We start from the raw sequence: 13,182 nt of genomic DNA, 5'->3' as shown, positions 1-13,182 counted from the left end.
TATAAAAAAAGAAGAATATTACTAAACTGTAGTACTTGTCGGATAAATGAAGTGTTGAACAAGACTTATTTACTGTGAGAAATACTGTTTATGCATGTGGGCAGTATAAGAGAGAATAGAGAGTGGTGGGTAGGTGGCATTAACATGAATGTGTTTTATTTAATGCACTCTGCAATTTCTTCCACCTACAAATTAGGAAAACAAACATTTCAAATTCTATAGAAATAGGGGTGTGATATCCACACACTCCTTTTTACTTCTCTCGCATCTTTTTAATTTTCGTTCGTCAGATCAGATGAATTAAAGAAGATCAAATGACAGAAATTAACAAGAGGTGTGAGAGAAATAAAAATGGATGTGTGGATAGCATACCCCTAGAAATATTTAACACGAATATTAGCATCTCCGTCCAATTCTTACACCTTTCGGTTCGATTCAAATAATCAACCAAAAAACCTTTGTTTGTTTAAAGACTTTATAAATTTTGTCAAACTCATGACTGGGCACTTTCAAAATTGCCATGTGCTATTATTTGACGGAAAGGTAAATGGAATTGAACGAAGGTGTTAAGTTATAACGAGACGTTAAATTTTGGCGATTAACTTAAAAATAAAATTTAGTACATATGGTAGTATAACAAAATTGGAAAAGTTGAGGGGTTGTGAGATCTTCCCTTATTAATACGAAGAAAAATCTTGGAATTTAGATGTTATGAAGAAAAACTAGTATCTATTGACATAAAAAATAGATTGTCAAAAACCAAAACGAGGTAAGATTCAAACATATTATTTCAGTGTAGAAACAAGCGTTAATTCTATAAATACTACAAATTCCTTTCGCTCAATCAACTCGTATTAAGGTTGGTAAATTGCGCAAACTAACTATATTCCTATTCCGTTTGACATAAAAGTGAAGCCAATTTCAAATAAGCTTCTCTTCGATTTAGAAAGAGAGAGAAAAAAAAATCGTAATTTATGGATCCGATGAGTGTTTTTGAAATTACAAATCGGCGCTGCGCACTAAGATCTCATCACAAATTCACTTAGGAGTAGGACCCACTCTCATCAAGTCCAGGTCAAGTGGACCTTCACCGAATTCCCCATACAAATATCTGCCGTCAAAAACATGATTGCGGGTCCCACTGGTTATGTATTGAACGGTTCAGATGGAGAGGAGGAAGAGGAGCCTCTCAAAGCAGCTCCTTGATATCCATGTCCTTATTCTTCTTCTGTTGTGTTCTTCTGCCTCTCCCTCTCTCTAAAAATTAAATGCCGCTGTGTATACACCCCCTACATACATTCTTTCCTCCTCCTCCTCCTCCTATCCCCAGTTCTCTCCCTCTCTCTCTCTCTCTCTCTCTCTCTCTAGAATAATAGCTCCAGTTGATTGCAGCAATGGCAGGTGCTGAGCTGGAAGAGGAAGTGATATGTTTTTGAAGATTGATTCACACTTGCAAATTAAAAGGTACGCAAAATGTGATTTGTTTAAGCTTTTAAGTGCTTTCTTAACAATTATAATCAAGAATTACGGATAAAGGTTGAAGCTTTGTCCAATAGTTTTGGGATTGTGTATTTATTTATTTGGTAATTTCTGTTTAAATGCAGGGATCTAACAGACTAACCCTATATATTCGAACTTATGCTTTTAAATCAATACGATAAAATATTACATGGGTTTTGTGGAAAAGTGACGTTTTCCAAAAGCACTTTCTTCATCTTTTTAAGATTTGGCAGTCCTCGCAATAATCACTCTCTTTGTAAAGGTCTTTCCTTTTTGGTCCTAAGTTGCTTTTGAAGTTCCTGAAAACGGCTGTTGAGTGTTTGCCAACAAAAACGAACCTTCATTTGAATCACCAGAGAAAATAATTGCACTTGTGGAACTAACAGTCAAAGACATGGATACTCGCCCACACGTCTTTCATTGCTTTTAAATAATTTAAAAAATATATATTTGTAGCGCATACGTGAATTAGTTCAGTTGATTTCTTATGCAGATTTTAGTTTAAAAGAATTTGTAGTTCGTTCGTGAATCAAGTTAGTTAAGAGGAACAACTTGTGCGTACAACTATGGATAACTTCTTTTTATTTTTTGTAAATTATATAGTAATTTAGAGTGAGTGCTGTTATTGGCACGTTAAAAATTCACCGTGCCAATAACAACACCTCTTAGAATATCATATCGAAAAAGTAACTAGATGTGTATTGTAAAAATATAAAAGAGAAGAAAACGAGTGTGAAAAGGAAAGGGAGAAAATTTCACACTGCCTTGACTTTTACAACGTGTCATTAGCTATGGTGTGGACTTATGGTGTTTTTGCACATGGCTTGCAGGCAGAGTGGGTTTTTATTTTATTTTATTTTTGTATTTATCTGTATATTTAATATCTTCTCTAAGCAGCTACTGCTTAAGCGAGCTTAGTGTGTGTGTTTAATTGTTAAATAAGTGGGTAAAATATACACTTAGTCAGAGATGCGCATGTTAGTGAAGTGAGATTAAGACCCTAAGGCAATCATTAACATTTTCCCTCTAAGATAATGCATTTTTTATTTCAATTTTACAATGTAATGGACTCTAATACGTATTTTTAATCTTGATTGTTCCTTAGGTTTTATTGCTTGAGGACAATACCCTAATAGCAAAAAGATCGAAAGGAGCAAAAATAAACAAGGATGAGGCGAAGATTTGCTTGTTGCACCCGCGACCGGGAGATTAGCATCGACTTTGACGACCAAGAGAGTAAGTGCTTTTCAAACCATTTTTTCTTCTCTCCTACGGGTTGGATCACTGGTGTGTCCACGATTGTCAAAGGCTTGTCCAGTCGCTACATTAGCGGCACATAAATCATCTTGGACAACCAAATTTGTTAAGTAGTCGTAACATAATTGATTCGCTAAAAACAATAACGAAGCGATATTCTAATCTATTTCAGTTTCAAATTATTTAAAATTTTCGGTGATTTAAGTTGAATGGTCACCTTAAGTCGGTGGAATATGACAAACAAGTTGCGCAATTTTGTCCACTTTAGGGTTTTCAGGTTTCATATCAAATGCACCTGCTAACTACCACATTGGTGCGGACTGCAGAGTCACTCCCGAGCTTTTATTTTAGAGGGAATTTGGATCCTATCCGGATTCTCATATTTTATTTGTTCATCATACATTGTGCGGTTAAAAATTATTTTGAATTTTTTATTTAAAATTAAACACAAATAGTACCTGATGAAAGTCGGCCGCACGATGTACGATGAACGGATATCCTAACAAACTCACTAAGAGCATCTGGAGAGGATCCTCACCCATTTTAAAGTAGTGCTATTTACACTTATTTTTATCTCATACACACTTTGCCAATTTTTGTCAATTTATCTTCTTTAATTTATTCGATCCGACTGTTGAAAATTTAAAGGAGTGTAAGAAAGATAAACATGAGCATGTGAACAACGCCATCCTTATTTTATTGTACTTGTAGGGGATGGGGGAAATGCAAATTTGGACTTGTTTTTCTTTTGGGAAATTATATTCATACACTCCAAATTACTTCTTCCACACCTTTTTAATTTTTTAATATTTTTTTATCAAGTGTTAGTGGTGTGTAGAAAATATTAAAAAATTAAAAGAGTGTGGAAGAAGTAAATTAGGGTGTTTAAATATAATCTCTCTTTCTTTTTCACCATATTGCAAGGCTAGGTTTGAATCCTGGGGAGGGGAGGGGTCCCAATGTGTATTTTGCTTGCCATGCATCCTCTGCTGTTTGCATTTATATGTTCTGACTGGAAAATTTATGGTACTATTGGAAGATTTAATGTTTTGTTCCAGAAAAGGAGACTAAGTTACATAGAACGGTTGTACTGTCATGCAACGTTTTAGAATCTCAATTAATAATACAATATTACATGTATAGAAACTTAAAAGTAAAATTATGTTATTAGATTAAGATGCTACAGTAACGATGAACTTGCTTCATGTTCGTCATTTTTGCCGGAGTAAGATCAAATGCAATTTCACTAGATCAACCAAATCGAACTGTAGGATGATTGGTAGGTATAAAAAATAAAAGTTAGGTAATAAATTGCCCGAATTTGCAGGGCAATAGGTATTTTAAGTGGGCCGGACTTTACCTTTATATGTGCGGACCCCATTGGGCTCTATCTCATAATTTGAACCCTTCGGCTTTGTTTTAGCATGGAAAGTAGGAATCTTCCTTCTTAGTTTTTTTTGTTTTAAAAAATTTTATTTCTTGAATTTGCAAAAAGGGAGATATACCAAATAGAGTGACTGATTTATCAAACAAAGTACTTTTAAAATAATTAAAATTGTTTTTAAATTGTCCAAAATGCTTCTGGTCATGTTTGGTATAAAATGTTAGAAGTGTTTATGAGTTCGAAATAGCACTTGAAGTGCACTCGAAGAAGCTCCTGTTGTGGTGGGCTTCTTTCAAAAAGCACCTCAAGTGCTTTTCTAGATAACACTTGCATTTTTATTAAGAATTTCAATGTACTTGTAAAAAAAAAACAAATAACTTGTAACTTAGTTGATTAAAAATTTAAAAGCATTCACCCTTTCGTCCTAGGTTTCATTATTTGATTTAGAATATAGATTAGTGGACCCGCACCGTATGGAAGCGTCATTTTAAGTGGAAACACTCCTTATATGAGACAATGAAGTAAGTGGGTGGCGGAGCGCAATAAAGTCATTGTCTTTGTCTGCAAGACTTTTCAATTAAAAAAGTACAATGATTTCCTTCTAATTTTTGCATGTATGCTTTAGGCATGTGTTTCATATCAGATTCAAATCTTAACCACCACACAATGTAATCGTTAACGTGGATGAGTTTTTTGGCATGCCAATAATAGTTCGATTCTTAAATTGAACGAAAAATGCTTTTTCCCCTGGAAAAGTTCTCTATTGCTTGATCCAATTTGTACTGAGTGAGGAAGCTTCTGCTTTCAATTCAAATCTGTATTTTTAGTAGGAAAAAAGTGAACAATGATCATGGGAAGAGTCCTTTCTGATGTAAATTAGAAACTGACATCAAACAATAACACTAAGCCACTGCTTGTTTTTAGTGCTCACATCTCACTTTCTCTCCTGCTAAAGAGGGACCTAGGTAGAACGGGTTCACCGTCACTATAGTGTTCAGAGCCAATAATAGGAGGACAGATTTGACTGATTATGTCTTTTCCTCGACACGGCGTGTGAATTATCTTGTGTGTTTTTACTTGAAGTTCTTTGTGACAGTTTGGTAACAGTGCAATTACATTGCTGCCTTGCTGCCTTGCTGCCTTGCTGCAAGGATTAAAGTTTATATGGGATGATCCATCTGATATCTGTCTAAAATGATGAGATTAAACTTGCGCGTTTCAGGGATAATGACATACAATGGACTCGAAAATTGCATACTCAGCAGTCAATCTTTTGAAAATGAAAGCGGAACAAGTAGGGGAGATGGCTTTGTAACTGACTCACTGGACGATGATGCATCAACCTGTTCTTCAGGAAAGGATGCTTCTGGATCTTTCTCGTCAAAATGGATGACGGTGAACAAGGATGAACAAAGTCTTGATGAATGGGATCACTTGGACAGACCCCAGCATTTCTATGTTAACCAAAAACCTGATTATCCGCTTCAGAACTCAGATGTCGAGGCAATGAAAGAAAAATTTGCAAAGCTGTTATTGGGTGAAGATGTCACCGGAGGGAACAGGGGCCTCAGCACTGCACTTGCACTGTCAAATGCCATTACAAACCTGGCAGGTTTGCTTTAAATTTGCTTCTCACTATGGCACATTACGTTACCATATTGCCTACACCATGTAGCCAGTAAGATTGGCATTATTCATGAACAGCCAACTATTCGTATGATCGTATCAGAAGATTCGGAACTAGTAGCATAAACTATTTTTGTAACTGTTAGACATTGCCTTCATTACACTGATATCAATATAAAACTGCACTTGCAGCAACGATTTTTGGAGAGCTGTGGAAACTCGAACCACTACCTGAAGATAGGAAAAGCAAATGGCGACGAGAAATGGACTGGTTTCTTACGCCTACGAACTATATGGTTGAGCTGGTTCCTGCCAAGCAAAATGGTGCAAATGGTAGAACACTAGAGGTACGTTTCAGTTAAGTTGGTTTGTATTGACTATACAAATGTAATTCAGGGTAATGAGATTGGTGTGTGATTCTTAATGCTGCAGATTATGACCCCAAAAGCCCGTGCAGACATACACGTGAATCTTCCAGCACTTAAGAAGTTGGACTCCATGCTTATTGTAGGTGGTCTCTTCATTGCCAACGATAACCATGGAAAATTTACTTGTTCTTTTTGCTTTTCACTTTAACTAATATCTTTTGTTCGCCTTATTAATCTTCAATTTATCAGGACACACTTGAGGCAATGGTCGATACTGAGTTTTGGTATGCAGAGGGAGGTAGCCGGGCAGAAGGGAGGAACAAAATGGCACGTCAGAGCAAGAGATGGTGGCTTCCAACACCCCAAGTACCAGCTACTGGGCTCTCTGATACAGCTAAAAGGAAATTGCTTAGTCATGGTAGGATAGTGCATCAAGTATTCAAGGCTGCCAGATCTATCAACGAAAGTGTGCTGCTTGAAATGCCAGTGCCAACCATTGTCAGGGATGCACTTCCGAAGGTAATACAGCCTCTCTTTTTTTTTGTTTCATAGCATTCTTAATCATCGATTACATAGACAATTTAAAATCAAATTCTTGTAACTTCATCACGTGCTTGATGATTATACGTCTAAATGTTCAATACATCATTGATAATTAATTATAGTTCTTTCGATGTATTTAGTCTGGAAAAGCAAGCCTTAGCGAGGAACTGTACAAGGTCTTGACTGCTGAAACAAACTCAGCTGAGGAAATGCTCAATTCACTCAATCTAAAATCCGAGCACAATGCCCTTGAGGTCATTAACAGGCTGGAAGCTGCTGTTTTCTCTTGGAAAGAAAGAATTGCAGAACAAGCGAGCAGTAAATCTCCTGCTCGAACATCTTGGTCCTTCATTAAGGACCCTTTATCTGAGATTGATAAGATGGAGTCACTATTGGATCAAGCCGAAGTACTTATACAGCAGCTGAAGACCAAATACCCCAACCTTCCCCAAACTTTTCTAGATGTTACAAAAATCCAATACGGCAAGGTAAGCTTCGTAAGTATATCCGTTCAATTCCAAGAAAAGCTTGAGTTGATCTGCCTATTGCTTCAAAGTTCAAACTATATATAAGCTTCTTGATATTTGTTTTGTGGAGTTTCCGTACACAAACAGCTTCGATTTGAAAACCGAAATTTACCATATGAACGTTGATAAACTTGTTCAGATACTTGGAAAAGTGGGATGTAGATTTTGGTGATCACCTTCCTTTACTTTACAGGATATTGGTCATTCAATTCTGGAAGCATATTCACGAGTACTTGGAAACTTGGCATTCAGCATACTGTCCAGAGTAGGAGATGTTTTGCGAGAAGATGCTTTGCACAATCCCGACTCATGTACAGAATCATGTTACCTTCCGGGGACTAGTATCAGCTGTAACTCAAACACTTACTCATTCATTGATGGCAACAGTGGGGTTCCCCGGCATTCTGATTCTACTTTGGGTAGCATCGTTTTAGAATTTTCATATAATGTAGCTAAAGATAGCCCTGTGACTGCAACACCAAGCCGATCACGTGTATGGTGCATTGGTAGAGAGGCTTGTGTAAGTGTTTCCCCTACAAACTCCCCTTGATGAAAATGTATGGGAGCAGCAGAAACTCTTATTGTAAATGGTTATCATATATGTTTAATGCGGTACTACAAATCTCAATTTAGCAACTCTCCGAGTAGTATAACACACCATTGCTTCTGTGCATCCAGTGGTAGAAAAAATTTGGCACAAAATTAGCCCGGCCAGAATTTGAACTGGGGCGTGCATGCACGGGCGCGCGCACACACACCTTAACTAAAATTATAGATCACGTAAAAAAAAATAAAAAATCGAACTTTTAGAAATTTGGCATAAGATCAAGAACAATGGATCCATCACACTTACTAATGCACTTTTTGTAGCAGAGAGATTCAAGTCTGCCTTCTAACGACGGAAAACACTTATTCTAGCAGAGAGATTCAAGTCTGCCTTCTAACGACTGAAAGCACTTATTCTAGCAGAGAGGAAAGCACTTATTCTAGCAGAGAGATTCAAGTCTGCCTTCTGATAACAAAAGCTAGTTTTCGTCTGTGGACACTACTTTTGTCCCAAGGTCATAGCCTCGGCCACCTTCTTGAAAGCAGGCCTAGAAGAAATGTCCTCCCACCAAGCCTTAACGTGTGGACGTTCATTCACCAACGACGCCCCCGGAGTCTTCATGAAGTAGTAAGTGTAGGAAAGGTGGTGGAGATCAGCAAGGCTGTAGAAATCACCAGCCAGGTACTTGGTGCTACTCAGCCTGGCCTCGTACACGTCCAGAACTTTCGCGAGCTTCTCCAAGTTGGCGTCGATGACTGCCTGATCCGGTGTTTGTCCGCGCATGGGGACGATGATATGTTGGAAGACAATGGGAGAGATTGCAGGGTGGAAACTCTGGGACTCCACCTCTGTCCAGACCTTGACCAGAGCTGCCTCATTGAGGTTGTTGTGCCTGATCAGATCAACACCATTTTCCTTGAATTTCTCAGCCACATATGCAGTGATAGCTCTTGACTCTGCCATATAAACAAATGTTCCAAATGAGTATCATAAAAAGGTAACAAATGGTTCGCACCAAATAATTCCGGATTAAATCCAAAACATTAAATATTGTAACAACGTTTCAGTAAATATTTACGTGAATTAAAAACAATGAAAAGTATCAAAATTTGAAAAAATATACACATGTGAGGCTAACTTTATATTTTTAGCCTTACAATTGAGGCTCACGTGCTAATAATTAACAGAGAGTTGACAAAACTTTTAATTTTGGGCTTAACAAACATTGTTACATAATTTAAGATGCCTTGTTTTCAATTCACACATGCACATACATAGTTTAACGATGATAAAAGAAAAAAGAGGTTTATAAAGTTAAAAGTAAAAAATATATAATTACTATATTACATTTTTCTTAATGCATGCTGGGCATGTTATCAACAACTAATTCATGAGAAGAACTATGCCATAAGCATTTGGAGTTCATGTCCTCGAGTCTTTTTGCAGGGATTAAAATTCTCTCCCCTCATTTTTCCATCCCCTCATTTCACACTTTTTATTTTGTCTTTTTCTTTCTATAAAAAATTTATATAAGATATTAACGTGACTTAACCTTCATCGTTTAAATAAGAAGGAAAGGAAGGGGAGGACAAAAAATAAAAAAAACAGAGAGTAGAGAATCTTTTTCCCTTTTTTGCCCTTTTGCACCCGCGCGTTGTCAGCACTTGGGAGTACTCAAATTGGCGGGCCAATTTTTCCACTTAAATTGTTATTGGGCTCCACCATTTCAGTTCCTATATAGTTTCTATACGTGGTTATAGGGTGGGTTCGGTTTAAATCGGTTCGGTTTTTTGCCAAAACCGAAACCAAACCGAAATTTCGGTTCGGTTTTTTCCGGTTCGGTTTCTGTTCGGTTTCGGTTTTTTGTTTTTATTTTTTTTCAAAAAATGAAAAACATTGAAATTTTAAATTTTAACATATCCAACACAATCATAACATAAACATTCTAACTAGAATCAAAGACAATGAAAATAAACATTTAAAGTTGAACTAAAATTATCAATCAAGTCTTTCAAAGTCCAAACTAACAACCTCACAACACAAAAATCACACAAAAATCGTACAAATGACTTAGAAAAGTTAAATTGTATGATGTTGTTCAAAGATCAGTGTTGTTTGCTTGTAACTGCATGTTGACAACTTGATTAGTAAAGGTAATGCGTGGGTGGATTTATGTAGTGTGTGTTGGATTCTTTTCCATCACAAATTACCTAAGTAATCTACCCGAAATAAATGTTTATGGATTATGTTACATGTTATATGAGAGTAGATTTGGAAAAGAAAGCTGGCGCAGAAGTAGACAGTGGTATGGAGATGGATGTAGGTACTTCGGGAAGAGGTTTGGTTCCGGAACCTTATATGGGGGAGAAATAATAGGTTAGGGTTTAGAGTTTTTATAGGCATTTTTTAATATTTTGAGCTTAAAGTTTGGCAACACATTGGGTTAGCACATTTTAACTTACAAATTGGGTTTAGAAAATAATACCCAAAACAAATAATTAAATAAAAAAATTAATTTAATTAATTCGGTTCGGTTCGGTTTGGTTCGGTTTCTAGATCACTAAAACCGAACCGAACCAAAAGAATTCGGTTCGGTTCGGTTTTTTCGTTCGGTTCGGTTTTTTCGGTTTCGGTTCGGTTTGGTTTTCGGTTTTCGGTTTTTTGAACCCACCCCTATGTGGTTACATGCACAAGTATCTAGTGAGTCTGTATACTTTAGAGACTCACTTTTCAATCCATTAGAGGTTTATTTTGTCACTACATTTGTTTTATAATCATTTTATATAGTGTTGTCCCTGTTTAGGGACTCCATTTGAGATGATTGTCCTTGTCAATATTTAAAAAATTTCATCTGTCTAATAGGGGGGACTGAAATTTTTTTGTGGCTAGTCAAGGTTTTTTTTTAATTTTTTATAGTGAGACTGAAAAAATTATGATATAGAGGTAAGTTCAAATTTTCTTCAAAAAATTAAAATTTGATAATTATAAAAAGAATTAAACATCAGCAAGGGATGGGTTTCAGGAGACTTGACGGTCTTAATTTGTGAAACGTTATGTTTATTAAAATATTTAAAAAACTGGTAGAAAATCAACATGGACGTTGCCCGATGAGTGATGTATATTGAAATACCAAAAAAACATAAAAGAACTTTAACGAAAAGTTTCCGGTACTGTTCACTCTAACGAAAAATCATATTTTAACTTTAAAAGTTAATTCTGGTACTATTTATTTTACTTTTTACTTTGTGTTTAAACATAAAGTTTCTAGACCATTTTCATTAGTTTTCTAAAAGTAAATAAATATAGGAAATCAAACCGATATTGGAGGAGGACGAATCGTGATGCTAATCAAAATCATAATTATGATACAATTGCCAGAGAAATCTGAGGTTTGAAAATAATTATATTAAAAAATTGTAAAACAGAGGTGCATATATATTTGTAAAAGCGGATCTGAACGAGAAAGGGAAAGAAAATTACAGGGAAACCATTGATATATACGTTAGAGAAAACAACGAAGAATATTTACCAAAAAGAGTGAGATCACCATCTTCAAGCACTGGAATCTGTCCGAAAGGCTGCAGAATTGTAACAAAAACGAGATCAGAAATATAAATCTGTATATACGTTGCGATTAAAAGATCGATTCGATCGATCCGATCGATCAATTGACGAAGAATATAAGGAATCTGATAATTAAACACGTAATTAATTAGTTACATTTTTGGCGAGGAAAGGGGGCTGCTTGTGTTCTCCTGCAAGAAGGTTAACAGGGACGAGCTCAAAATCAAGGCCTTTTTCATGGAGAATGGTTAAGACACGAGATGTGCATGTCGAGACAGCAACACCATGCACTTTCACTCCCATTTTCTCTGTCTTTGTCTCTTTTCTTGCGTGTAATAGAAAATGGAGATATGAAGATGTGAGGTAAGAGGGAGGCTCCTACTTATATATATATATATATATATATATATATATATATATATATATATAGTAAATTACACAAAACTAACTTAACTGTGGATCGAACTACAATCTCATACCTCATATTTTAAACATCACAATTTTATACCTCAACTTATGAATTCATTGTAATGTCAGACATCTGTTAAATTTTCTGTTAAATGATGACGTGACAGAAGCTAGGCCCACTCTTTCGTCAACTGAAAAAAATAATATATATATATATATATATATATATTAATAAATTAAGAATCTTTTATTTAACAATTAAAATTAATTAAAAAATATTTTGAAAACAATATTTTATTAATTAAAAAAGAGAAAAATTGTTCTTCTTCGGTTCTTCCTACCCGAGCACCTAGAAGCCTTATCTCCATCTCAAATATGAATTTTGTGGCAACCCATCTCCATCTCAAATATGGATTTTGTGGCAACCCATCTCTTGCTCCTCAATTCCAGAAAGTGTTAACTCCAGGCCATATAATGTCTTCTCTCTCTGTATGGTTTTTTCCCAAAAAAAAATCCATTCCTTAAAAACCAGAGGGAAGTGGAATCAAAACCCCAGAAAACGCAAGAAAACCAGCGGGACTTCGAGATCGGAAAACCCCTCGAAAAAGGGAAAATTCGGTCGGTCTACGGTAACGATGAATTTCTCCTCAATCGAGATCGAAAATCTTCAACTTCAAAACGGTTGATAAGTTTTTGGGAAAAAAAAAAAAATTAGGTTTTTAAAGTTGGGTCGTCGTCATCCGGGCGAGAATCTCCGTCGCGGCCTCAGATATCCCTTCAGAAATGGCCTTGTGACTGCTTGGAACATGTGGAGGTAGCAGGAGATTCCACGGAGGACGACGAAGAAAGAGGCTTTTGGCTTTGACTAGGAGCCGCCGGAGAAACAAATTTGGAAGGTTTGAGAGAGAAGAAGAGGAGATAGAGGGAAGAAGAAGGAGGAGAAACATGAAGGTACTTTGACGGCGGGGGTGAATCTAGGTTCTTGCCAAAGCAAGAACAACGGTCTAGAAGCAAACCTGCGATTTTGGTTTTTGCTTCTTTTTGAAATTACTTTTAACCAAGCCTTTTTAATTAATAAAATATTTTTAAATAACTAATTAAAATATATTTTTTTTAAATTAATTTTAATTGTTAAATAAAAAATTCTTAATTTATTAATTCTTAATTATTTTTTATTCCAGTAGGCGAAGGAGTGGGCCTAGCTTCTGTCACGTCATCATTTAACAGCTAAATTAACAGAAAATTTAATGGAGGTTTGACATTACAATGAATTCATAAGTTGAGGTATGAAATTGTAATGTTTAAAACATGAGGTATGAGATTGTGGTTCGACCTATAGTTGAGGTAGTTTTGTGTAATTTACCCTTATATATACAAAAAACTAATGATAAATGCTTCAAAATTTTGACTTTTAACAAAAAATCATGCAATAACTTTATTTATGTTGTAGAACAGTTG

General features: G+C 35.8%; 2 protein-coding genes across 3 annotated transcripts; one reads left to right on the top strand and one right to left on the bottom strand.

The window, feature by feature from the left end:
• Positions 1-1,225: 1,225 nt before the first annotated feature.
• LOC126627532 (rop guanine nucleotide exchange factor 14) lies at positions 1,226-7,833 on the top strand. 2 transcript variants are annotated; one of them, XM_050297121.1, is made up of 8 exons: positions 1,226-1,464; positions 2,606-2,736; positions 5,364-5,753; positions 5,960-6,114; positions 6,200-6,274; positions 6,385-6,654; positions 6,819-7,166; positions 7,399-7,833. In XM_050297121.1, the coding sequence occupies exons 2-8, from the start codon at positions 2,670-2,672 to the stop codon at positions 7,753-7,755; spliced, it is 1,662 nt and encodes a 553-aa protein (XP_050153078.1). In that variant the 5' UTR covers positions 1,226-1,464; positions 2,606-2,669; the 3' UTR covers positions 7,756-7,833. The 2 variants fall into 2 exon arrangements, with proteins under 2 accessions (XP_050153078.1, XP_050153079.1); XM_050297122.1 differs by lacking the exon at positions 1,226-1,464 and adding an exon at positions 2,466-2,486.
• A 170-nt stretch (positions 7,834-8,003) lies between these two features.
• On the bottom strand, positions 8,004-11,683 carry LOC126627536 (glutathione S-transferase F13-like). The gene is made up of 3 exons (XM_050297131.1): positions 11,473-11,683; positions 11,282-11,330; positions 8,004-8,708 (listed from the first exon to the last, which is right to left on the bottom strand). The coding sequence occupies exons 1-3, from the start codon at positions 11,617-11,619 to the stop codon at positions 8,251-8,253; spliced, it is 654 nt and encodes a 217-aa protein (XP_050153088.1). The 5' UTR covers positions 11,620-11,683; the 3' UTR covers positions 8,004-8,250.
• Positions 11,684-13,182: the final 1,499 nt, after the last annotated feature.

The sequence above is a fragment of the Malus sylvestris genome, chromosome 6, assembly GCF_916048215.2.
Source record: "Malus sylvestris chromosome 6, drMalSylv7.2, whole genome shotgun sequence".
Taxonomy (NCBI): Eukaryota; Viridiplantae; Streptophyta; class Magnoliopsida; order Rosales; family Rosaceae; genus Malus; species Malus sylvestris.
This window is presented reverse-complemented; position numbering and strand designations above follow the sequence as displayed.

Coding starts and splice junctions, on each gene's coding strand:
- LOC126627532 (XM_050297121.1), top strand. CDS start 2,670: ATGAGGCGAAGATTTGCTTGTTGCACCCGCGACCGGGAGATTAGCATC. Junction 6,115..6,199: donor CAAATGGTAGAACACTAGAG/GTACGTTTCAGT, acceptor TTAATGCTGCAG/ATTATGACCCCAAAAGCCCG. Junction 7,167..7,398: donor CAAAAATCCAATACGGCAAG/GTAAGCTTCGTA, acceptor TTTACTTTACAG/GATATTGGTCATTCAATTCT.
- LOC126627536 (XM_050297131.1), bottom strand. CDS start 11,619: ATGGGAGTGAAAGTGCATGGTGTTGCTGTCTCGACATGCACATCTCGT. Junction 11,331..11,472: donor CCCCTTTCCTCGCCAAAAAT/GTAACTAATTAA, acceptor ACAATTCTGCAG/CCTTTCGGACAGATTCCAGT. Junction 8,709..11,281: donor TGGTGATCTCACTCTTTTTG/GTAAATATTCTT, acceptor TTTATATGGCAG/AGTCAAGAGCTATCACTGCA.